The sequence below is a fragment of the Musca autumnalis genome, unplaced genomic scaffold (assembly GCF_047663935.1).
Source record: "Musca autumnalis isolate F117 unplaced genomic scaffold, ASM4766393v1 scaffold_5, whole genome shotgun sequence".
NCBI lineage: Eukaryota > Metazoa > Arthropoda > Insecta > Diptera > Muscidae > Musca > Musca autumnalis.
In genome coordinates, this window is record NW_027412088.1 from 88,729,337 (window position 1) to 88,756,830 (window position 27,494).

Sequence of the window (27,494 nt, forward strand, 5' to 3'; positions counted from 1 at the left end):
GTTTCGGTGGTGAACATGGTACAATTACCAGGTAGAGGCATCAGCTAACAACTACAACAAAAACGAGTTCAGTACTGTCCTGTATGATTGTGCCATGGTGGTGAATGAAACAGCTCGGCAAAGCATAGCCGAAGTTACATTTCGGTTACATCGTACGATTTCCATCTTTTAACATTGAAAAGTTTGTGGTTTTGTTTTGGTTTTGAGAATGACGCGATTCAGGGAAGCTGAAAAGTTTGTGTTTCTGTGATTGGTACGGGAATCGTTTTGTTTGTTTACGTTCATTGATAATGATAGCACTAGTCTACTTGGGTATTTTTTAATACCCAATTTTGCTGATTTTATTAAAATTATCGCTATTACCTACAGTAGGGTGTTTATTTTGTCGCTATGGTACTTTCAGGGCATTCTGTCACAAATTCTAAAAATGCACTGTATTTCACAGATTTTGGTCCTTAAAACGTTTATGGTTGTCGCCAACTTAGAGGACTTTCTCGTATTTTCTTCTTTTTAGGACGTTTTGCTAAAGGTGGAGGCTGTTAAAAGTATCTCCCCAAGTGATACCACAGGTTGGTATGTGTCCACTTGAGATGAAAAACGTAGCAGGCATAACAAAACACCAAACACCTTATTTTGCAGACAAACTTTAAATAAAAACAAAATAATAAACAAGTCCAAAGATCGAGACCGAAAACGTGTTTTGGTCTCCCCCTCCCTTCCCTTTAAAGAGGGAAATAGTGCGAATTATCTAAAAATATCAACAACAATAGTAAGCAAAGAAGTGCAAACAACCTCGAAAAAAGTAAAGTGTCTAGCAAAATGTTTATAAAAACAAACTTTCAAAACATATGGTTACTCATAAGTATATAAATATGTGTGTAAAGATATGTGTATGGGTTAGCGCGCGTGTTTTACTATGTATATGTTTATGACCATTTAATTTGCTACACATGTTTAGTTTTTTTCTGTTTGTTTGTTTTGCCAAAAAAATCATTGGAAAAAACTTGAAAAAATATGCTCTGCTCATCATATGATATGACGAAAATAATGAATGAGGGCCGGACCTGGAAGAAGAAGCATAACGCTCGTGTAGACTAAAGAAGTAAACACACACATTATTATATATATAGTTGGATGTGTGTATATTTTGAACTGTTCGACATGATTGAAGAAACAAGAGTATAATAGGCTTCCATAAAAGGGCTCGTCATAAATATGTATAGAGATACTCTTCTTGTTATTGTTTTCTTATAATGACAAGAATAAAAATATCACCGACGTAATCACGCCCCTCTTTCATTATCTATGGTTTGTGGGCTTCTTGTTTTGGATTTTTTGTAACACAGTGGAGAGCGGTCAAGTCAATACATATTAATCTGTCATTGAAATACTGTTTCTCAAGTCGCACACAGATTCACAAACTTGATGATTACGTACATATGTACATACATAAATATTTGTTTTGATTCTATCATATTTAAACAATAAACGGATGACGTTTTTTTGCTTTTTTGGAGAGGAAATGATAACATTTAGTGAATTAATTATCTGCAAATTCAACTGTATGAAATTCTATACACAGAATTTTGTTTGTTTATTATTACTCGTAAAAAGCATCGCAATTTGAGGACTTTTTTTGAATTTAAATTTTGATTTTATACTTTGCAAATATTCGCAATTTGAACTGAAGAAATACATGTTTATATAAACATATTTTCAATATAGAAAATTTCGTATATTTTTCAAGGTAAAAAAATCGTCGTAATTTTTATATGGACTTCGTAGTCGACCAGTCGACCACATTTGCTACATTAATGGAATAGTTTAGGTTAGGTTATAGGATGTGCAGCTGTCATTGCTTGTAGGCAGCCACTTCACTCCGAGACCAGCAATTAGTCCATTGTCATCGTCACCAAGTGTGAAACCACTTATTTTCTCTACTTCAAAATACCGAAAATCGGAAGGTACCGTTCTATGGGGGCTATACCGACAAAGTTTTATGCCCCCAACGAAGACTAAATGCAAAATTTCAGCTATTTCGATGGGATATTAAAGCCACAAACTTCAAAATACCGAAAATCGGGTACAGGTACAGTTCTATGGGAGCTATATGAGGGCGTGGGAGTGGAAAGTTGTATGCCCCCAACGAAGACAAAATACAACATTTCAGCTATTTCGGTGGGATACTGAGGCCAAAACCTTCAAAATACCGAAAACCGGTAGGTAGGGGTCTATGGGAGCTATATGAAAACGTGGACCTATACCGACAAATTTCAGATGGAAAATTGTATACTCCCATATAAATTATAAAGCTGTAAATTTTATGCTGATCAAGAATATATATATAATAGGGTCTCCGACGAATATTTCGATGTGTTACAAAGGGAATGATAAATTTAATTATACCCTCCATATTATGGTGGAGGGCATAACAAGTAAAACAAGTAAAAAAGTATCAGTCGAGATATTATAGATATTATACCCTCAGCCTGTATAGACCAAATTACTTTTTTCCCAAAAAAAAAAAAAATCATGTGTATTTAGGGGGGTTTCAAAAGTTTGAACCGACAAAAGTATGGATAGGATTAAAGCTCAAAAATTTGCGGGGATATCGATAGATAGAGCTTTTTTATCACACTAGCCTACGAAAAAAATAATATCGCTCTAAACAGGGCCACTAGGAAAACCTTCTTTAAAAATGTCCAGAGGATCCTCGAACAGACCCTTAACCACATAAAAATGTTTAACATTTGTGTGAGTGGTACCACAAGGATTGGACAGATAGGGCCCAAATTTGAACATAAACTAAGTTTCGACAATATTTAGAGATCCAAAGTTTGGACCAAATTGGTTGCTACGTCTATGAGAAATTGCGCGTACCATTTGAGAAAATTTTTTCGAACTTTTGTGGGGGAGGCAACGGAAGGAGTGGACCTATAAGCACCATCTTCGAATTTCATCTAATATCCAAAGTGTGGACGAACGTAGTATTCGGTTCGAGCTCTCCAGCCACTACATATAGTGTCATAGGTTTTTTTTTACAACTTTCGGGCTGTTTTCTCAAGAAGTATGGACTTGCCCCTGAAAAAACTTTTACTGTTGTAATTGAGGCAGTGAATGCAAGTTGCTTCAACAAAAACTAAAGTGATTCGAGAGCAGGTCTTAAACTGAACTTTTCCGAAATTTTGTGTGTGAGGTACCCGTTTGAGTCCATATTGGAACATCATCTAAGTATGGTAGAAATTTCACGATGTGCAAAGTATGGACAAATTCGGTTAATTCCTTCAAGAGTTATCGTGCGCACGAATTTTCCGAACTTTTGTGGGGCAGGTACTGAAAGGAGTGGACCGATATAACCCATCTTCGAACTTAAACTAAGTTTGGACAAAATATTACGAAAACCAATTTTTGGACCGAATCGGTTGACCCGTTTGAGAGTTATCGTGCACTCCAGCCAGCCAGACAGACGGACGGAAATGGCTAAATCAACTCCAAGTTGTCTGAACACACATTTCGTCCAAAAATACTTGGGGTCTAAAACCATTATTTCGATGAGGCACATTTAACATAAATGCTGAGGGTATAAAAAGTATCAGCCGACTTTGCTCGGTGGCTTAAGCTCCTTGCTGGTTTTTTGGCTACCCAAGGAGCACATAACCTGCTGACTACATACCCAAGATTGGGGGGTTCGCATGCGGTCCCAAGTGGTACAATAATATGTCCCCCTTTGAGCTCACAGCTGTCTATTTTTATTGGGTCACTTCACAGTACGTCTTCCAATATTTTGTTGCTGACCATTTTTGAATGGCCTTTTGACGTTCTTTGGATAGTCTGCCAGAGCCTCTATTGGAGACGATCGTCCATGTAGTTCTTTCTGGCTATATTGGCGTAAGTAAATGGCGGTGCCGCTCCGGTTTCCGCGGCTATCTTCCTCTTCTGGAAGCTTCTGTGATTCTTTTCGGAATACGCTGTCATTCCAGAAGATTCTGCGATGTCGTTTACCCTCTTCGGGTGATACTTGCATAATCTCCTCCTCGTTGGTTTTGACTGAACTTTCCGAACATTTTTGAAATTTTCGAAGCTTTTGAAATACCTAGCCAAAGCATCTTAAATAACTCCGGAATTATTGTAAGTGCAAAAACAATTTTCAGAATGTGGGATAGTGCTCTTTCCACGATCCCAGCATGTTATCTAAATATGTTACTAGCTTCTCTTTTTCGACTTTCCTCTATGGAGGATACGCCTGCAAAAAGCTATTAATTTGATATTTTACTCTTTGGCAAAATTGTTGGATTTCTTTCTGACTCCTATACATTCGCTATTTCCCACCCTAAGTATCATTATATCGACATTACACACTACTAAGCATACATGAATTTTTTTGTTAGGTTTACAATCTTCCAAAAATCATGAGACTATCTTCGAAAAAAAACTTTCTTCCAAAACAATCAAAAACAATTAAACGCGTGTGCCACATTAACTGATTAGCACATGTTTGCCAAAAATATTGATAAAAATAAAACAAAAACAAACTACCTACTTTATCTTAAAAACAACCCAATTTTGTCTAGACAATAACGTCATAGGTCTGTTCACTATACAGTCGTATGTTTTTTTTTAAATGCTGATAAGCATTAACATAACATTGCGAACAGCAGAAGTTGATGCAAATTAACCTCAGATAAAGGAACCTAAGGAACCTCGAGCCATGCAAATTTATTTTTTTCCCTGTCAGAAGTTCAGATAATTGAGGTAAAGCCTAAGCATGACTACTTAGGAAAACCCCCGATTTGAGCAGATGTTTCGTATTTTTGTGAGCTAACTCTCGTTTTTGTCTTCAATTTTGCATATCGCTTACTATTGGTTTTGTTGGGTGACAAGATTGTTTTTTTTTTTAGTAACAAAATTGTATATTTTCACAATCAATTTGTTATTGTTTTGTTATAGCAAACATCACTTATCTTTTATTGCAATAAATTAATTAATTTTGTTTTTCTTTCTTATTTTTCAGGTCAAAATGCATGCGAAAAGAAATCATTTATTTTTCTGCGCAAGGAACTTCCGGTACGTTTGGCAAATATTATGAAAGAAATTGCTCTATTACCTGATAATCTACTCAATACATGTTCAGTGAGCCAAGTTAGTTCGTGGTATATGAAAAGTTTTGAAGAGGTGCTGGAATATGAAAAGGCAGAACCCTCACATGATAATCTTCAGTCGTAAGTAGAATTTATTTCGATTTTTCCCAAACACTACTAAACAACACATCTTTATTCCCCTTCTTGTACAGATTCTGTAGCGCTTTGGAACACATACGCAATCGTCACAGTGATGTTGTCCAGACAATGGCCCAGGGTGTTATTGAAATGAAAGAAACTGAAAATGGCAATGTTGATTCATCAATGGAAACTTCAATACAATATTTTCTGGATCGTCTTTATATGTCACGTATTAGCATACGCATGTTAATCAATCAACATAGTAAGTAAAATAACATTGCACACGTTTACATTTGCCCTGAACTTTGATTTTAACAAATAGCTGTGAATTTTCATGCCAACGCCCCAGACAGTTTATTGTTTATATTATTTTTCCCAAGACTTCTAATCGTTTTCTTTTCTTTGTTGATTAGTTAAGAAAGGGGAGGGAGTTTAATCTTAAGTATTTATTTTATTTATGATTTTTGTTACAATTTGAATCGATTGAGAGCAACTCAGTTATGCTTGACAACAGTAGCAGTAATACTTGTCCTAGAAATAGTTATATTATCAAAGTATGGTTAAAGATTAGAAATTTTGTAATTTCAATAAATGCGATGAGGGTAAATAAAACAAAGTTCGTTTGTGTCTGCCGTAATTGATACCAAGTTTCCACTTGAGAGTTACATCAATATTTTATTTATTTATTTTTTATTTACTTTGCAATTGAAGCCAGTTCACAATCCTATGGCCTATTTAAATATAATTACAAAGATTCCACATGAATGTCATAGCTACTCGAAAATATAATTAAGTAATTACATATATTTTAATAATTTTAACAAGTAATATACATTAATGATTTTAAAGAATTCAAATTTGTTTAAAATAACTAGCATAACATTATTTCATAGCTACTCGGCTATAAAGCCTACTTATAGAAAAAAGTATTATTTATAATAATTTCTGAATTATTTTAATAAGTAATATAGTTTTTTGTTTGAAACTACTATCATTACATTATTTTATAGCTACTCGGTTTATTCCCTACTCATAGTGAAAAACATATTTATAATAATTTTCGCAAAAAGGAAGCATTTTGACTTTCCTTTGTCTTGAACTTTCAATGGTTTCCTCCATTATGTGTTATTCTACATACATAGTTAAACATATTCCATTCAGGAATATGTCAGGAACATAAATAAATTGTACAAATTTTTATTCCATCAATAGATTATGTACTATTCATATTCTCTTATTATTTTTTTCAGCCCTCCTATTTGGTCAATCAACAGAGGCCCAAGGTCGTCATGTTGGTTGTTTAGATCCTGCCTGTAATATATCTGATGTTGTAAGGGATGCCTATGAAAATGCCCGTTTCCTTTGTGATCAATACTATTTGGTTAGTCCAGAATTAGAAATAGAACAACACAATTCAATGGATGGTGAGACGCTGCCGATACGTACCGTTTATGTGCCATCGCATTTGTATCATATGCTCTTTGAGTTATTTAAGAATTCCATGCGTGCTGTTGTTGAACATCATGATCAAGATAAATGTGATAAACTGCCACCATTAAAGGTATTAATTGTTCGTGGCAAAGAAGATATTTGTGTTAAGGTAATTAGAATTATTTCTTATTTTCAAAATAAATCGATTAATCATTTCTGTTGTTTTTTATTCAGATCTCCGATCAAGGTGGCGGTATTCCACGCTCACAAACAGATCAATTGTTTAAGTATATGTACAGTACGGCTCCTCAACCCTCAAAATCGGATTTACATACCGTTCCGTTGGCCGGTTATGGCTATGGTTTACCCATATCACGTTTATATGCTCGTTACTTCCATGGCGATATTGTTTTGTTGTCATGTGAAGGTTATGGCACTGATGCCATTATTTATTTGAAGGTAAGTTATTAAATTATAAGGTAAATGAATTTCTAAAAAAAATGAATGGTGTCTCTACTATATCTGTAGAATATTGATGTCAGTTAGTCTAGTCGTGAAACGATCTGTAATCGATCGGGACGGAATTCGTCTGTCCATTACCCTAAAAATGTATACCTCAGCAGGTTGCTTTTGCATTATATTTCCACTGCCATCCATCTGACGGCATCCTGTGGTTTTGAAATTGTCAACATACTCAAAGATTATATACAGTCTGTAAGTTAGTATACACCGTTGAAACCAAAATGTATTAGGGATTAAAAGCACAATAACTTATTGAAAACAACAAACAATTAGTTTTATTTGAGAGACAAGAAGGTCGTCTTCGGTAATAACAATTAAAAGTGCGCAATATTTGCATACATTAGCAAATGTAGGGTTCGAATCCAAAAAAGACCGAAAAGGAAAGTCCTTATGTGTAAGGATTAAGGATTATTACATGTTTCAAAAGGACAACGGCCTCAAAAGTATGGGTTTCCTTCAAGAAATTCCTGTTTTTTCAAACAGCACAAGTCGAAACTCGATCAAGATCACCCCATATTGAAACTTTAGAGCTTTTCTGAGTATTTCATGGCTTTAGAATTCATAAACAGGACATAACTCCCGGAATTTTGTCGCTACAGTTGTTGTATTTGTAAATGACCAATTTCTGTGGATTTTACGATCCAGTGTAAGTTGGACTTGTCACTTAAGTACTATAACTGCCATTAAAACCAATTAATATACTCTTTATGATCTTAAATACAGATTTAGATTCATTTTGTTCAAAACTATCAAGAATTTTTTACACAGTTCCACGAGGATCCTCCTTTGTATACTAACTTTTGCGACATAAATTTTGGTATTTTTGGGATTCGAACCGTACATTTGCTAATGTATGCAAATATTGCGCACTTTTAATTGTTATTGCGGAAGACAACCTTCTTGTCTATCAAATAAAACTAATTGTTTGTTGTTTTCAATAAGTTATTGTGCTTTTTATCCCTAATACATTTTGGTTTCAACGGTGTATACTAACTTTTGCGACAGACTGTATGAGGCCTTCTGTCTATGAAAGACACAAAGAGTTCTTTTATCCATAGAAAACCTCAAGCGGTCTTCTGTACAGGAAGTCCTCAAAGTGTCTTCTGTCTGTTGTAGTTCTTGAGGTATACTTTTTTAAAAGTTATAGAGAGATCATCTGTTGTCTTTTGCCTTTAGACGACCCTTAAGAGGTCTGTTGTCTTTAGAAGTTCTAAAGGTGTCTTCTGTTGCCAACAGAAAACTTAAAAATGTGTTGTGTAAAGGTCTCAAGAAGTCTTCTGTTGTCTATAAAAGACTTCAAGATATCTACTGTCTATAGAAGACATTAGAGGTATTCTGTCTACGAAAGGTCTCAACTAATATTCATAAACAATAAGTTCTTTTGAACTTTGCTTGTCCTCTTGCCAGCATTGGGATAAATACATACGGTAAGGGAGTCACGTACTACAGTTGATAGCATTTGCCATCAACTGAATATTTATTGATCTTGTAGCTTCCTTCCATGCAAGTAAGACGATGTTAACAAACTATTCCAAATTACTAGAGGTCTTCTGAACTTGATACAGCTACATATCTGCGATAAGATTAGAAGAGGAGAGATCTAAGGATCTTAGTTGAAATTTTACAACACTGTTAAAAGCTATACGGCGTCATTGTGCTATCGTAAATGTTACGCAATGAAAAAAGATCCAAACTTGCCAGAATGCATAGCCAGAATGTTCCCAATGACTTCTTTGGACTATTTAAATGAAGAGTCCAAGTTATTGTCAGAACGTCTACGTTAAGGTCGTAGAAACCTTCGGGGTTTTGTCGTGATCGCAGTAAATAAAGGATCTCTAGACCAGAGTTAAATCAATATTAGTTTATTCGCATGGTGCTCTCCATAGTTGTGGGATGACAGAATCTAGCGGAAACTGAATGAAGAATTTAACTCCTCCTGCAGACTCATTGAAGGCTATTTAAGGATCGTTTTTAGCTTTTTTGAAAAAGTTTTCGTACATGAATCACAATTCGATGTAATATGTTAGGTTAAGTTCATAGGTATGGAAGGAAAACACCTTATTGGGCCCTTCGCGTTTCTGATTCCTGGGATTGTACTGATCAAAAAAGTCCACTAGACCATATCGACACCTCCAAATAATAGTATGCTAAGTCTAAAAAGTGAGTTTTGCAGGAGAAGCTCTCAAAATTTGGAAATTTTTTTGAACTTCAGTACTATGCTAAGTCAATATTTGTTTATAACTTCTGTTCGGATTGACCGATCATTACTAAAATTAGACAGAATTTAAGTTAAAGGACGTTCGACACCTCCAAATAATAGTTTGCTAATTCTGAAAAGCGAGTTTTGCAGGACAATCTCTAAAAGTTTGGACATATGATCTTGTTGACTCTAGTTGTCCAGTACAATCCCAGGAATCAGAAACGCGAAGTGTGTTCAAATCGACCTACCCTAGTATACGCGGTTTCTGAAACGGCAGCCGTTTCGCTCGGAGACCATTTGTCCATTTTGTTACCCTAGGTGAGGCGTAGATTATATTTAAATATGAGTGAGTAAGAGGGGAAGTAAAATCCAGCAGAATCCACATCTATTGTATAGTACAAAAAGGCTGACGTTATAGGAGAAAAGACGGATAAGGTGCAGTTACTAAGCCACAAGAAGTTCTTAGCCATCTTCACATAGTCTGCTGTTGTTGTTGTAACAGTGTTTTTGTTATGTTTATTTGTTCGTTCCTCTGTTCAATCTGGCTCTGGGTCTATCTCCAGTTCCAGAAAAGTGGCTGCTGCGATGGGATGTAGCCACAGATCCACTGGACTTAGATGGGTAGGTTTGGCGGGGCAGTTAAAAAGGTGTTGTGTGTCGTGCGGGCCCATGCCGCATACTGGGCATATGTCTTGCACGGCGCGATCGATTTCCGCCCAATACGAATTTAGGCGACTGCAATATCCCGAGCGTAGTTGAGCCAAAACCACTCTGGTTTGTCGTGGCAGCTGACGCTCCTCAGCTGCGATAGATGGAGGATGTACTCCGAGTACTTTATTCACACTATAATTGCTTAAGGCCTTGGCAACTGCGTCCGTGTGAATGCTATTCAATCCTGCTTGATATGCTTGTTGATCTAGGGGTTCTCTCCTGTATCGTTGGACCTCTCCCTCTAGAGCATGGATATCCTTCCTGATCTCCCTGAATGGGCCGGGCCTACCCACAAGATGTTGATTGGGATGGCTCACACGATAACGTCCAAGCAGGTACTGCAACGAAAGCATCTCATTGTGTTGCTTTACAGGAAGAATTTTTGCCTCCTCATGTAGATGGTCCACTGAAGATTTGAGGAGGCATCCTGTCGCTGTTCTCAGGGCGGCATTCTGGCAAGTTGGAATCTTTTTCCAGTTCGAATCACACAATCTCGGGGACCAGACTGGAGCCGCATAGCTTACCACAGACCGAGCTATCGCGTTGTACGTGGCCAACAAGGTTTCTTTATCTGCACCCTAAGCGCTGCCGGCCAGGGACTTGAGGACCTTGTTCCTACTTTTCAACTTGTCGCAGATAGCTGTGGCGTGTGCGCACGACGTGAATGTAGTGTCGAATGTGACCCTGCTGTAGTCAACATCACTGTCACCCAATATTGAAGTTAGATATAGCGGGTGTTTCATTGGTGGCTATAATCTCCGCATGAAAGACGCTGCAGTGTAGGGCGTATTTTTACTTTTATTTCCTATAATTATGAAACTATCGTACCATTGTTAAATCCTTAATGAATTCTATGTTTCTTTTTCTTTTTTACAGGCTTTATCTGACGAGGCTAATGAATTGCTGCCAATTTTCAATAAGACAAGTTCGAAATTCTACAGAGCAACAGTGCCCACCGGTGATTGGTCCAATCAGGTAAAACATACAAAAAGGAAACGAGAGATACATGCCTCCAACTGAAAACCAATAAAATATGTGACTTATAAAGACTCACACAGCTAACACCAACCTTCTAACACACAAACAACCAGACCCTCAAAGCGAACAAAACCCACCAAACAATCCAGCAACCTACCTACCTATCCACCATATCTATTTCTACATTACCTCTAAATCAACATCCACATCTATATCTGATTAATTGTTTTCAAATGTAGTTGCATTTGCATTTCCTATGTAAAATGTTATTTAGGGTTGTGTTGTATTTTTTGGGTTTCATTGAAAACGGTTCTGGGCAATTTCTATTTTTTGTGTTATTTTAGATGTAAAATATATTTATTTCCTTTTTTGTTTTGTTTTATTATTATTTCTTTTAATTAGAAAGCATGTTTTAAAAACACTTTAATTAAAATGTAATTTAGCGTAATTATGTAATTTTGGTTGACATTCCAAAATTGTAAAACATTTATTTTGTTCGGTTTTTGAAGATAAAAAACAAACGAAAAAAAGAAACAAGTGATGGATGAGCTGTGTATGTCATAAACTAAAACTGTGTTTAATGTTGAAAGGATAATTTCTTGATTCGATTCGTCCTGTTCGTTTTTTTATGAAACATCAGTTTTGGGTTGTAATTGTTAAAGATTTATTTCTTTGATGTAGTTATAGTACTTTATTAAGCTAATTTCTCTAATTTTTCTTCTATTGTTATTAAGAAAAAACACTGTTTTTGCATTTCTGCATGATACTGGTTTTTATTTATTTTTGTTAGAGATGTAGTTATGAACTAAATAAACACATACAACAGACAAATATACACAAAAAAATGTTATGATTATTATTGCTTTCATCTAATACCCACCACCTATCTATCCACAAAACTCGTTTCTATACCTAACCACAACCTATCCCCCTATGCCCTACCTATGTGTATATCCCCAATGTAAAATAAGTAAAATTAATAAACAAAATTGGAAAATTTAATTAAAATTCAAGTTTATTTAAAAATTTTTATTTAAGCTTTAATTTAGTTAAACAAAATACCTTGTATTATTTGTCTTTTGGAATTTTTGTTATTTTTAAGTGATATAAAACAAACTCAACAACATCATCGAGCACAAATATTTAAAGAATTTTTAAATAAATGAAATTAAAAAAAAACTCCTCCCTCTCTTTTGTTCGTTACAACTGATATGAAAGTGTTTGTTGTTATTCATACATTTTGTATTACTTCCCCCTACTATTACTGAATATCCCGGTACGAACACAGAAAATGTGAAAATCGTAAAGAATATGGGTTTCATCAAGACTCACAGAATCATTCCATTACAGGCTAGTATTTTCTATTTTATTGTTTATTATTTTAATTGGTTATTTACTATAAAATATACATTATATTTATTAAAAAGAATTGAAAAATTTTTGAAAAACTTCGTTTGTAACACGTAACCCCCAATATTTCACAACCATTCTTTTAGCATTTAACTCATTTATAAAAAATAAAATTGATACACTTTTAAATTAAAAATTCCTTTAAGATGTGCAACGAAAAAAATTATGTTATCCTGTGGACTTTTCACCGCTATCAATAGTTCCCATTGTCACTTCCAATAACCGTCACACTTTACTTGCTTTTCTCATTGCTCCGCCCACAAATCTTCTCATTTGATCCACTTGGTATTGGGTTTATCCTATCCTCTAATAAAACAAAAAATGAACAAAAAAACAGTCCATTTTGTGGTGCCTTGTTTCCTCTTGCTTTTCTTTTATATATTTCTTAAACTTTTTCTCTTCTTTTTTCTTTCTATCTTCTTTTTTTAATTTTTCTATAAACATATTAATATTTTTTCAGGATTTTTCCAATCGTTGGCGTTATTTATACAGTCTTATTCGTTCCAAGGGTCATTAGTTAAGTTAGTTGTGTCTAAAACAGAATGTAATTGTAAAATTGTAATTAACAATTGGCTTAAAGGTGTAGACTGACAAATTATAGTGTTAAATATAAATTAGCACAAACTTGTGTTTTTATTAGTTATAAATAATAAAATGAATGCATTTTATAATTTTTTACACATAGACGATTTATTTTTAAGCTTTTGTTTGGTAATTTTTAGTTAATAATAATAATAATAGTATAGTTGAACATACACTAGAGCTGGCAAACTATCCATAGTCAGACTATCGTTTTGACTGCTGTCGTAGAGCAATGATTACGTCAGTAATATTATCTGTCGCGAATTATTTAAAAAAAATAATTTTTTTGGAGTCCGAAATAAACAAAGTTTTACTACAGCGATCAAAACGATAGTCTGACTATCGATAGTTTGTCATATCTAATATACACTACAACACGGTAATACGTATGTATGTACTTTTTGCCACAGAATTGTTATAAATTATCAAAGCATTCTTTTAAGTCCAATTAATGGAGTTAATTTTGGGGTGAAGATTGCTGAGGAGATTTTATGCATTTTGTTCGATGATTAGTAATCGAACAGAAAATGAGTAAGAAAGGAAATAGGTAGGTGAAAATGAGTAAGAAAGGAAATAATGGGATCTATATAGGTAGGTGCTCGATTATCTCTAACTCGTATGTATCTCCACTATCCCATCATGAAGTTAGATATCTAACTATACAGTGACCCGTAATGAGTGCCACAGTGATCATCATCCCTAACTTATCGAGTAAGGAAAGGAAAATGGTCCTATGTTGGGAGATTTCAGGCAAGGTTCCATATACCATCTGCGGAACGCCTTCTGAAGGTAATTTTTATAAAGTTTGCCGATGTAGTGCTCATATGTGGCTTAACAGATTCATCTATTGGCAAATCGATCGAGAAAGACCCTACAAATATTGCTACGCTTTTAGGAGTTTTTGATTAGTGTATTTCCGCAGTAGACACGGTCGCCGCCATTGACTCTAAATGGGCTAGCCCACCTTGAAACTTGAAAATTGTTTAACTTTATGGGGAAGGAGTTGTTCGATTGATTGATTTACGTTTGAGAGTAGTATTACGATGTGTAAAGGTTGAAAACAATGCCAAACTTATCTTTAGATAGTTATTTTTCTGACTCACCAGACATTTTAATTGATCACCGTAGAATTTTTTAAAACTTTCGGGTATTTATTTTATGATTCATGGAATACAATAGGTCATGTTGTTCTAGGACCAGCCGGTTATCGCCTTCCAAAAGTGGCCTGATGTTAGTCGAATGAGCGGGACACAACTATTTATCGGCAAGATATAAACATTCCGCAATTCTATTTCGGCGGTTCCACACATGACCGCGACCCCCATACATTCTAAGTATGGGTCACTATAATCGAGCTCTGGCGAGGTGGGCAGACTGGTGCAATAGGATGCCAAGTCCACCACCTCTACTTATCGTACATTGCAAACGAAGTACGTGGTATCCATCACAGTTCCGAAGACTGCTTCGTTTCTTGAATCGCCACGACCATCGAAGAGTGGATCGATATAGTTCATTTCAGAACTTGATATACATACATATGTTTGAAATGTAACAATGTAATGTTTTGACAAAGAGGGTACTCCCTCCAAGAGTTATTATGTTAACCAGACAGCCAGATGGACGGACTGACATGGCTAAATCGGCTCCAAATTTTCAAAAATCGAATTTGGATTTAAGGGGTTACTCCTACTTATCATTTTCAAGTCGATCGGAGCAAAATTGGCCGAGATATGACCGAACCCGTTGTGTTTTGTATGTGGAGGCGAATTTTAAAACGCGTTTTACTCGAAATGACATTTTTGAAGTCGGTGCCAACGATGCACAGTGGTCGCTGCCATTGGCCAAAATTAAAAAATGAAAGTCAAATTTTTGGTACCAAATGTGTTCATTTCTACTACTAACATGTTAAATTTCTTTAAAATAAATTTGTTATGGATTACTTCTTACTGTACTCTTTGAGAATGGCACCAAAAAAGAGAAAATTTAACAGGTTGGATTTCTAGGTGAATTCAGTGCAAAAGTTAGGTGAAAGTAAAATATCAATATCAAACTAAATGAACTCTATATTGACCAAACTTAATTCGAATATTGAAAAACAATGTATTAACATAATTTTTCTGCAGTTTTGTGTTTGTTAATTTTTGAGATTCATTATTGAATACGTGTGCTGACTGAAGGACTTTTGTAATGTCATTTCTTCAATATAATTCAATTTCATGTAAATTTTTAATTATGTTCCCCCTCTTTCCCTCTAACGAAATTTTTTTTAAAAGATCAGTAGTAGTCTAACGGTTGTATTTTTCAAACATTCAGCTGCATCTTTCCGCATCTTTGGAACTGGTTTCCAAAATACTAAGGGTACATTTCAGGGTGTTCTTGTAATTTTTTCAAATGTGCAGGTGATACATTTCAGCTTTTTAAATATACAGAAGAGGCATTGTCAGGTTCAGTTATATGAAGGATACGTAAAAATGTGGTCTTAAATGTAAAATTTAAAAAATTCAGCCATTTTGATTGATTATTACGGCTAGAACCCTAAAAATACCGAATATTGGGCGGTACCTATTTATGGGGACAAAATTAAAGGGTGGACTTACATTAATCGACAATTTTCTGGGGGTAGCCTACATCTACGAAAGATTAAGTGGCATTTCGGCCATTTCGATTTAATAACTTATATGAAACCTTCAAAATTCGAAAATCGGGCGGTTCAATTACATAGGGACCCTACCAAAACGTGGACCCAGTTCAAAAAAAAAAAATTGCTAGAAGGTTTTCTAACACTAGGGAATACCGATAGCCAAATTTTTGCCAATTTCACTGCAAGATGTGGTCAAGAACCCCAAAATGCCTGAAATCAGGGGGTACCGTTCTATGGGGGCTATACCTAACCTTAGACCTATATTGAATTTTTTTTTTTGCTTCTTTTTATTTGTGTTGCTAAACTAGCCTTTACTGAAATTTTCGTATTGTTATCTGCTCAGGAAGTATTTTTGGCCGCTCTTCCCATACAAGTTCGACCACAGTGCAATGGCTCGAAAACGAATAGATCGATCTTCAAATATTTTTTGAGTTTATATACATAAAAAGCTTGTCTTTAAGCGAGCCAGATTTTTTTAAAAAAATTTTTGTTCAATTTTTGGACAAAAAAAAGGGAAATTTTTCCCTTAAAGCCTTTACCTAATTAACTGCGTGTTGCGTGTGCGTTCAAAAATACAAAAACAAAATACATGTATTGGTTTTCAATTTGAAATACATGTATTTTGTTTTTGTATTCTTGAACGCACACGCAACACGCAGTAATTAGGTAAAGACTTAAAATCGAAATTTTGACTTTGACAGCTGACAATTTTTTTAAAGGCAGATTTTTAAAATTATTTTTCGCTTAGAAACAAATGTATTAAGTTCTTAAAACGCGCAAAAAATATACAAAGATCGGCCTATTCCTTTTCGAGCCATGGTTGGCACCGCAAAACGCTTTTACAAAAAAAGGGTTTCGTAGGTAGCCATTTACCACAAAACTATGCAATATTTTTCAAAAAAAAAAAAAAGAACATTCCACAAGTAGTATAAGATGTGTTATTTCATATGAAAGAAAGAACTAATGAAAAACATTGGTAGTTTCTTTGAAAAAAATCATGAAAAATGAGTATTTTTGGTGTGCACAACTAGGGATAACCCCTTAATATTTGTGGGGGTCTTAAACCGGTATTTTAACGAGATACAATTCCGATCTTGACACATTGTACATACCATCTGTAAGGCATATCTCTGAAGGTATCATTACATACAGTTTGTCAACTAATGTATTGCAAAAACCGAAAATGTAACAAATTGCATATTAATTGTTCATTTATGGCAAAGTAAATCAACTTGGTATATTTTGACGGAATATTGGGTCTGTACGATAACTTTCCCAGCAATAATTACTCAGCAAGTTATAGCAACTTCTCTCAGTGAATTTTAGAAAGTTATAGAACAACATTAGGCCTGTACGATAGGTTAGGTTAGGTTTGGGGATGTGCAGACACTAACTTGTGACTGCGTCGCTCGGAGACCTTCCGGTCCATTGTGATCATCCAGTAGAAAAAAGAGGAACAAGCTGTAAAGAAAAGAGGAGATGGAAAAGGGAGGAGAGAGGGAAGAAATAAAAAGAGGAAGTTATTAAAAAGTAAAGAGCAAATAAATTACAGAAAGTTTAAGAGGGGAGGAATAGTTTTAGAGAAGGGAAAAAAGTTTTATTTTGATGCTAGCCAGAATATTTGAAACATCATGCACGCGTTCAGGTTGCGCTGTCCCAGCCACTATGTCGTCTACGAGCCAGAGCTGGACAACGACACAGGAGGTGCTCGATCCTCTCCAACTCCCCCTCATCCTCACAGAGTCTGCAGTAGTCAGTAACATCCTCATCCCATTTGATGGTAAAGGCCCTGATATAGCAGTGTCCAGTGATGACTCCCGTCGTTGCTCTAACTTCAGCTTTACTCTGGTTCAACAGGGAGTTCGTTCTTTTGACTGACAGAGACGGCCATATGGATCTTGCCACAATGCGCCTAGGTTCATTATGCCACAATTCACCGGCTCTTTCGTCAGAGAACGCTTCAATTTTCTGGAAGAAATGACAAATGGGTGGTTTGATGGAGTCAGCGATAGCTAGATCTGTAGACTGCGATCCTCGTCTAGCTAATTTATCTGCTCTTTCATTACCCAGATAGTCGCGGTGTCCTGGTACCCAGCATAGCCGATAGCCGTTAGTTAGCGTTCCCAAAGATGTCCTACACTTGAGGACGACATCGGACTTGATGTTGCAGTTGACTATACACAAAGATTTCTGCATCCAAACTTTTTATCAATTCCGTTGCCTTCCAAATCGCGAAGATTTCAGCCTGGAAGACACTACAGTTGCTGTCTAGCCTGTAGGTGTACTCAAGAGATAGCCTTTCACAGTAGACGTCACATTTATACCTGATTCGTTCAGGATACATCCACGCACAACCGCGCCAGAGATCCTGTTCATGCAGCCGTTGGGTACTGCGAGTTGCCTGACACGTAATGCTGAGACTCAGTGGTTTTAAGTTCAACACTGCGTTCAGAGCAGCCTGTGAGGTGTTCCAGTTATGAGAATCGCGGCAGCTCTTTGCACCTTGTCAAGCCTACTGTCGATTTTTGGCGCAGTGAGTGCCACCAAACAAGAGAACCATAGAATAAGATGGGTGTAACCACGGTGTTATACAACCAGTGTATAATCGATGGATTTAGACCCCAACTTTTCCCAATAGAATTCTTACATGAATAAAGTGCAATCAATCCTCTCTTCGCCCGCTCCTCAGCATTTCTGTTTCATCGCAATTGACAGTCCAGGATTGTGCCAAGGTACTTTGCCTCGGGCGAAAGCTAAAGCTGCACTCCATCCAGTGTTGGTGGTACAAATACGCCGAGCTTACGTTTTCTCGTGAACATTACCAGTTTTGTCTTAGTTGGGTTTACTCCAAGGCCGTTAGCCTTAGCCCAGCCCGACAGCGTCGATAAGGCTCCTTGCATAAGCTCCGAAATGGTTGACGGGAACTTGCCGGAAATCGGGGGCCTAATTATGTGATTCGATATCGAGTTGTTTCGACCTGAGTACTCAAAGTTGGGATGACAACATTCGTTATCGAGTAAAATTATCGAGTAATTGAGCATAAATTTGCGAGTAATTTCTCGAGGGCAAATTACCTATCGTAAACAAATAAAATGAAAGATTTCCTTATTGTCTTTTTGTTTAAAATGTAAAAATTGTTGTTTGTTGTCGTTTTATAGAAGAAAAACGCTGTTAGTAAATAATTGGCAGCATTTTTTAGACAATATAACAAGAGAAATTGGGAAAAGTCCTTTGCAGCCGTTTTGAGAAATTGTGATAAATTTAGAATTAAAATGCATGCAATCATTAACCAAAAATTACTTTTGCAGTCGTTAAAAAATAAGCATTTCTGGAAAAAAGAAAAAAAATATTTAATATTAATAGCCTTTATGTATAAGGGAAGTACATTTTAAACATTTCATCCCCCGTTGTTTACAAAGGAAATATTCTCTCAGAGAGGCTAATGCAAAACATCCACCAAACTCTCTCTCATTTATTTTGAGAGAGGATTATTAAGGTAGATGTATCAGCAATCCGTTACAACAATGTCAAAAAGATTTTGCAAGAATTAATAATTTTCTTATTTTCATAGCACAACTTCATTCCGAAATTATTATTGAATGTATTGTTCAACAAATTCCACAAGTATTTACATTTTTCATTCATAATTTTGTTTTTTTTTGTTCTTGCTTTCAAAAAACACCTTTTTTAACATCTACCTTCATAATATTCCCTATAGTACACATAGGTTTTCATAGTTCGATTACCGGTTACTCTCGAAACATTCGATCAACGATTTCGATCGAATCTCGTCATGCCGCTTTTTTATCGTGTCGAAATCTTTTTCACGAGCAAATACTCGATCGAATCGAATCACGTAATTAGGCCCCAGTAGTATCACGTCGTCCGCATAAGCAACAACATCGATACCTTGATTATCCAGCTCCGTCAGAATATTGTTTATAACAAGTAGCCACAGTAACGGTGGAGCACTCCACCCTGGGGAGTGCCTCTAGTTACTGTTTTCCTAATTTTTGTCTCCTCAATATTGGAATTTATAATTCTGCTTTTTAGCATATTATTTATCCAGCAAGTTAGGATTTCGGGTGTGTTAACTTTTTCAAGTGAGAGTTTTATGGACTTTGTTAAAAGCTCCTTCTATGTCTAGAAAGGCAGCCAAGGTAAAGTTTGAGTTCTCCATATTCTTCTCAATGAAGCCAACCACCTCATGCAAGGCAGACTCCACAGATTTCCGTTGAAAAAAGGCGTGCTGAGAGTTGCTTATAGAGGCGGTGTCTACATGGCTCCTTATTTCCAGATCGATCAGTCTTTCGAGAGTCTTAATGAGAAAGGATGATAAACTGATGGGCCTGTAGTCCTTTGGTGCAGAGTGACTAGGTTTCCCGCTTTGGGAATGTAAGTAACTTTTACCTCTTTCCACAGACCCGGTACAAACGAGAGAATCAAACACACCCTATAGATCTCCTCCACACGCAGAGAAAAAATATCCTCATCCCATTTGATGGTAAAGGCCCTGATATAGCAGTGTCCAGTGATGACTCCCGTCGTTGCTCTAACTTCAGCTTTACTCTGGTTCAACAGGGAGTTCGTTCTTTTGACTGACAGAGACGGCCATATGGATCTTGCCACAATGCGCCTAGGTTCATTATGCCACAATTCACCGCCTCTTTCGTCAGAGAACGCTTCAATTTTCTGGAAGAAATGACAAATGGGTGGTTTGATGGAGTCAGCGATAGCTAGATCTGTAGACTGCGATCCTCGTCTAGCTAATTTATCTGCTCTTTCATTACCCAGATAGTCGCGGTGTCCTGGTACCCAGCATAGCCGATAGCCGTTAGTTAGCGTTCCCAAAGATGTCCTACACTTGAGGACGACATCGGACTTGATGTTGCAGTTGACTATACACAAAGATTTCTGCATCCAAACTTTTTATCAATTCCGTTGCCTTCCAAATCGCGAAGATTTCAGCCTGGAAGACACTACAGTTGCTGTCTAGCCTGTAGGTGTACTCAAGAGATAGCCTTTCACAGTAGACGTCACATTTATACCTGATTCGTTCAGGATACATCCACGCACAACCGCGCCAGAGATCCTGTTCATGCAGCCGTTGGGTACTGCGAGTTGCCTGACACGTAATGCTGAGACTCAGTGGTTTTAAGTTCAACACTGCGTTCAGAGCAGCCTGTGAGGTGTTCCAGTTATGAGAATCGCGGCAGCTCTTTGCACCTTGTCAAGCCTACTGTCGATTTTTGGCGCAGTGAGTGCCACCAAACAAGAGAACCATAGAATAAGATGGGTGTAACCACGGTGTTATACAACCAGTGTATAATCGATGGATTTAGACCCCAACTTTTCCCAATAGAATTCTTACATGAATAAAGTGCAATCAATCCTCTCTTCGCCCGCTCCTCAGCATTTCTGTTTCATCGCAATTGACAGTCCAGGATTGTGCCAAGGTACTTTGCCTCGGGCGAAAGCTAAAGCTGCACTCCATCCAGTGTTGGTGGTACAAATACGCCGAGCTTACGTTTTCTCGTGAACATTACCAGTTTTGTCTTAGTTGGGTTTACTCCAAGGCCGTTAGCCTTAGCCCAGCCCGACAGCGTCGATAAGGCTCCTTGCATAAGCTCCGAAATGGTTGACGGGAACTTGCCGGAAATCGGGGGCCTAATTATGTGATTCGATATCGAGTTGTTTCGACCTGAGTACTCAAAGTTGGGATGACAACATTCGTTATCGAGTAAAATTATCGAGTAATTGAGCATAAATTTGCGAGTAATTTCTCGAGGGCAAATTACCTATCGTAAACAAATAAAATGAAAGATTTCCTTATTGTCTTTTTGTTTAAAATGTAAAAATTGTTGTTTGTTGTCGTTTTATAGAAGAAAAACGCTGTTAGTAAATAATTGGCAGCATTTTTTAGACAATATAACAAGAGAAATTGGGAAAAGTCCTTTGCAGCCGTTTTGAGAAATTGTGATAAATTTAGAATTAAAATGCATGCAATCATTAACCAAAAATTACTTTTGCAGTCGTTAAAAAATAAGCATTTCTGGAAAAAAGAAAAAAAATATTTAATATTAATAGCCTTTATGTATAAGGGAAGTACATTTTAAACATTTCATCCCCCGTTGTTTACAAAGGAAATATTCTCTCAGAGAGGCTAATGCAAAACATCCACCAAACTCTCTCTCATTTATTTTGAGAGAGGATTATTAAGGTAGATGTATCAGCAATCCGTTACAACAATGTCAAAAAGATTTTGCAAGAATTAATAATTTTCTTATTTTCATAGCACAACTTCATTCCGAAATTATTATTGAATGTATTGTTCAACAAATTCCACAAGTATTTACATTTTTCATTCATAATTTTGTTTTTTTTTGTTCTTGCTTTCAAAAAACACCTTTTTTAACATCTACCTTCATAATATTCCCTATAGTACACATAGGTTTTCATAGTTCGATTACCGGTTACTCTCGAAACATTCGATCAACGATTTCGATCGAATCTCGTCATGCCGCTTTTTTATCGTGTCGAAATCTTTTTCACGAGCAAATACTCGATCGAATCGAATCACGTAATTAGGCCCCAGTAGTATCACGTCGTCCGCATAAGCAACAACTTCGATACCTTGATTATCCAGCTCCGTCAGAATATTGTTTATAACAAGTAGCCACAGTAACGGTGGAGCACTCCACCCTGGGGAGTGCCTCTAGTTACTGTTTTCCTAATTTTTGTCTCCTCAATATTGGAATTTATAATTCTGCTTTTTAGCATATTATTTATCCAGCAAGTTAGGATTTCGGGTGTGTTAACTTTTTCAAGTGAGAGTTTTATGGACTTTGTTAAAAGCTCCTTCTATGTCTAGAAAGGCAGCCAAGGTAAAGTTTGAGTTCTCCATATTCTTCTCAATGAAGCCAACCACCTCATGCAAGGCAGACTCCACAGATTTCCGTTGAAAAAAGGCGTGCTGAGAGTTGCTTATAGAGGCGGTGTCTACATGGCTCCTTATTTCCAGATCGATCAGTCTTTCGAGAGTCTTAATGAGAAAGGATGATAAACTGATGGGCCTGTAGTCCTTTGGTGCAGAGTGACTAGGTTTCCCGCTTTGGGAATGTAAGTAACTTTTACCTCTTTCCACAGACCCGGTACAAACGAGAGAATCAAACACACCCTATAGATCTCCTCCACACGCAGAGAAAAAATATGATTCATGCCACCATATTTTGAAATAAAAATATATATTATAGATATATGGTAACCTCTATCATATTTTAATAATACTATTTTTGAAATATTTTAAAATGATGTGGTAGCCGTCGAAACATGTTGTGGTTGCCTGTAATAAGTAGTATTTTTCTTGGAATTATACTGTACCTTTGTGATTAATTGCCCATTAAAAGATTTTTCTATATATTTTAAATAAAAGTTTTATTTATTTAAGAACACTTTGGATATAATAGAATAAATAAGTATAATATAGAATACACTTATTAAAAAAACACTATGCAGTTCTCTCTGTGGTCCCTCCGTTTGTTCCATACCGAAGACATGTTTATGTTGGAGAACATTACGAAACAACAACAGATGTTTATGTTATTCATACATTCTTTTTCTTGTTATTTGATCACTTGCATACGATTTGTATTAATTATTAATTACAAAATGAAATAATGCACAACATTTGCACGAAACGTTGGGAGATTCTTTTTATTTAAGAAGTGAAAGAAAATGAAGCACAACTCAGGCACTGATATCTTTTTGTCACTTTTTGATTTTTCTTTCTACGCATTTTCATATCTTCATTCACAAATAAATTGTTGTCATTAATACCGTCAACAAATACTCGAACTATTTCATTTTTTGTTTGGAGTCTGTTTTTACTAATTTTATACCATTCTTTTAAATGAAAATTAAACAAATTTTACAACCTTTTTACTCAGCGACAGAACAACTAATGAGAGAATATGTATTTGCTTTTGGCAGTGAACAGCTGTTCCTAGTTTTTGACACTTTATATGTCAAAATGAGAAAGTTAAGCAGATTGTGGTTGGGTCGACCATCAGATAATTATGAAAATATTACCATATATCAAGATTTTGTGATTTGTTGCTGTTTTATATGGTGAACAGAATCAAAATTGGCAATATACATTATCGCCTTAAAAATAATATGTGCTCCACAAAAATTATTTGGTGCCAGCGAAAATAAAATTTTGCCCACCACCAGTTAAAAAAATATTTTTTCTCTGCGTGCAGGATTTGATATAAACGTGGCGGTGCAAATTGAAGCACCATCCGGTCCAGGTGACTTATATGGCTTGAAAGTGTTGACAGCCCATTTAATCTTATTTATATTAACCACCTTGTCAATGAGATCCGAATCCATAGGCTCTTGAATTTGGAAGTCGTCACATTCATTATTGACGGTGTCCGCATCCTTACAGCCTGGAAAGTGGGTCTCTGCCAAGAGGTTAAGAGTCTCAGTAGCCGAGTCTGTCCACGCACCATCTTGCTTCTTGATACTTCCGATGGATTTAGGGTCCTTGGAGAGTAATCTTCGAAACCTAGCTGCGTCGTTTACTCCTTCTACTGACTCACAGAAATGAACCCAAGATTTTTTCTTAGCTGGATTGATCTCACTCTTGTATTTATTGAAACTCACCTTGTAGGACTCCCAATCAATGTCGAGTTTAGTCCATGCGCCCTGTTATACAATCGCCTGGTGGTTTTTCTAAGCTCGCCAAGTCCTTGTTCCACCACACGGGCTGAGATTTCTTCCCAGGATAGTTTAGTGGACAGGATTCCTTATGGCAACGGAGAAGAACGTCTGTAAGATTATTTACGGCCCCATTAAGATCCTCAACTGTTTCTATATTAATATTAAGAGCCAGTTGAGAACTCGTTAGTTCCGTGTACTTATCCCAGTTTGTTCTGCGCGGGTTCATATAAGGAATTTGGCGACCTCCGTCCAAAAAGACATCAAAGAATATCTTCATATGGTACGAGAAGGAACATTGTTTAGATACCCTCCAATTTCTTAGGACGGAGTCATCTAGATTAGAGAGGGTTAGGTCGATGACCTCCTCCCTATCCCTAATTTTAAAGGTTGGATCATTACCCCTGTTACATATTCGTAAATTATATGATAAAATAAAATCGAATATAGACTCACCCCTTTTGTTGGTGTCCTTGCTTCCTTGCTGCCCCATTGAAAATGGTGAGCATGTGCGTCGCATCCCAGGTCTGTACGATAACTTTCCCAGCACCAATTACTCAGCAAGTTCGAGCAACTTCTCTCAGTGAATTTTTGTCTCTCAAGCAATAAAAATTGCAGAAAGTTATCGAACAACGTTTTGCAAGAACTTGCAAGAAAGTCAGCTATTTCCCAAAATGTATGAAAATTGTATTTGTTTCTTTTAATATTTTAAACCAAATGGAACAAAATCATAAATTTGATAATTGCATTTTACTTATTTAATGCAATAATCCTATCCACAACGCTCTCATTTACTGGACAATTTTGTTATCGAACAGCATTTAGTAAAAATTTGTACGAACTTGTACAAATTTTTGGGTTATCGTACAGACCTATTGTTTTGAGGATCAATAGCAAGAAATTTGCACGAAAAACCTATGGTTTTTACATACATATGTAATTTGTTGCCATAAATGAACAAATAATATGCAATTTGTTACAATGTTTTTGCAATTCATAGTTGGCAAATTGTATGTTAGTGTTGCTGCTAAGAATAATAAGTCGTTAGATAGAATATGGAATATTTGTCATTGAAGCCGAACATAGAATAAATTTGAAAAACCTGGGTTTTCTTTGCTACATCAACGGACAACATTAATTAATGTACTGCCGGTTGGGCGCCATCCATTCTTGACTTGTATTGCTAAAAATGCGTTACACTGTGTTTTACAACTAATCCGGGAAACGGTGCTGGGTCTCTTATTTTTTTATTAGATATTTTATGAGTTTTTATAACCACACACATCAAAGTATTTTGAGTATCACGCCTCCTCTAGAAAACTGCAATGCAAATTCCAAACCATCAAAACATGTCTGGCATAATTTACAATTCTTTTTTATAGAATTCCGATATGAATACACGACAAATGAATGCATCAGGACCGAAACGTATTAATGGAGCTATATAAGATATGGAGAACGAAGTTCCAGACCGATTCTAATAAATTCATCAGGGCAATACAACAGCAGGGTATTTGCAATAACATCAACAGCAGCAGCAACAATGACACAAAACGCTCAACAGCACTCGCTTTTGTTTTAAAAAGGATAACATTTTCGGATGATGATATGCATTTCGTATTTCAATTAATTTCACGAATCCCAAGCGATTACCCAGCGCTCAACAACACTCGCTCTTTTTCGCCAATGGAGAAATTTCCCCTTGAGATGTACTTCGGATCCCAATACCTATATATTCTAGAATCTCTACCAACCAAGCAACCAAATTTACAAATCTCAAACGACAACAGTATGACGACGATATGTTTGTAACATTTCTAGCACAAAAAAACATCAAATGTAGCTTTTAGTCTTTAACAAAATCGATATCAGGAAACAATCGAGTATTTTTTGTATGGAAATATTTCTATGTTCTACACAAATGAGACTCAAACATATTTAGTGGAAAAAAGTCCACAATTTATTTAATAACAAATATTTATTAAGTAATACCCAACAACAACTAACTAACTTGCTTTAACCAACAAATGGTGTAGTTTTATAATTGTTTTGTGTGTTTATTGTTTCTTATTTTTAAGCAAAATATTATTAAAAACAAATTAAGAAAAGAGAAACTAGTGTTGTGTAGAAAATAAAAAAAAACTAACAAAATTTTATTAAAAAAATATTTAATAAAAATACATAATGTCCTTTCGCACGAATTAATATAGACGTTTTTTTGTTCATCAAATGTAGGCAGCATCCAAGGTAAGTTAAGAAATTATGACTAAAAACACACAAATTAAATGAAAGTAAGCGATTGAAGTTAGTCGGATGAACTGACAGATTCATCGCTTGGTAGATAATACGACTGAGAGCCAGCCCGAGATGGCTCATCACCTAGTTCATCCACCATTATGTTGTTATGTTGTCCATGAGTTCAGGTACGCCTGACCACATACATAAGTGGTGACGAGTCCTGTGAAACTTGGTTTGCATGTCCAATGCTAGAGACTCGCCATGATCCTGTTACTCGAAGCCTTAAAGCGTCCTAAATATTTTGAATTGAATCACTGTCTCCAACAACAGTCAATGATCCTAAGGTCAGATCTGCCATTGAAGTTAAGAGTACAAATCACATGCAACTAAAATAAAAAAAAAAAAAACTACGATGGGAAGGAGACCACAACCCATGTGTCGTCGAGATCAAGAGATTGTGATCCGGCTGTTTTTTTAAGTGAACAATACATAAATGATAGGAAAGATGACGAAACAACGACCCATTCTTTGTGTGAGGATAAACTACATGGGACTCTAAAACTATTGAAGATAGCTTATAGTTAAAAAGTAGGGACCTTCTCGAACAAATACTTGTTCCAGAAGAGCAGAACGAGGGCACACACCCCAGAGGACATGTTACTCAACTAACTGACGACGACCTGCATACCACGGTGATTACAGCCAAATCTACTGGGAAAAATGAGAGTAAGATGGAGGGAGGAGGATGCTCAACTGGCAGCAAGCCCAGTTCTTGCTGGTGCTATATCGACATAGGCCGATGAAAAACTTCAAAGGCAGGATGCAACAGGATCATTGACTG

General features: G+C 36.1%; 1 protein-coding gene across 15 annotated transcripts in view; it reads left to right on the plus strand.

Annotated features, from left to right (window-relative positions):
• Positions 1-26,620, plus strand: part of Pdk (pyruvate dehydrogenase kinase) — a 58,953-nt gene extending 32,333 nt beyond the window's left edge. For 5 of the 15 annotated variants that reach the window (XM_073990689.1, XM_073990690.1, XM_073990694.1 and 2 more), the window contains exons 3-8: positions 5,012-5,219; positions 5,291-5,481; positions 6,470-6,819; positions 6,885-7,109; positions 10,960-11,058; positions 25,798-26,620. In XM_073990689.1, the coding sequence (XP_073846790.1) occupies positions 5,012-5,219; positions 5,291-5,481; positions 6,470-6,819; positions 6,885-7,109; positions 10,960-11,058; positions 25,798-25,863 (1,139 nt within the window). In that variant the 3' untranslated portion in view covers positions 25,864-26,620. Of the gene's footprint in view, positions 1-5,011; positions 5,220-5,290; positions 5,482-6,469; positions 6,820-6,884; positions 7,110-10,959; positions 12,121-12,931; positions 13,154-25,797 lie in introns of those variants that run through there. The other 10 variants (XM_073990695.1, XM_073990697.1, XM_073990698.1 and 7 more) reach the window with 4 other exon arrangements.
• Positions 26,621-27,494: the final 874 nt, after the last annotated feature.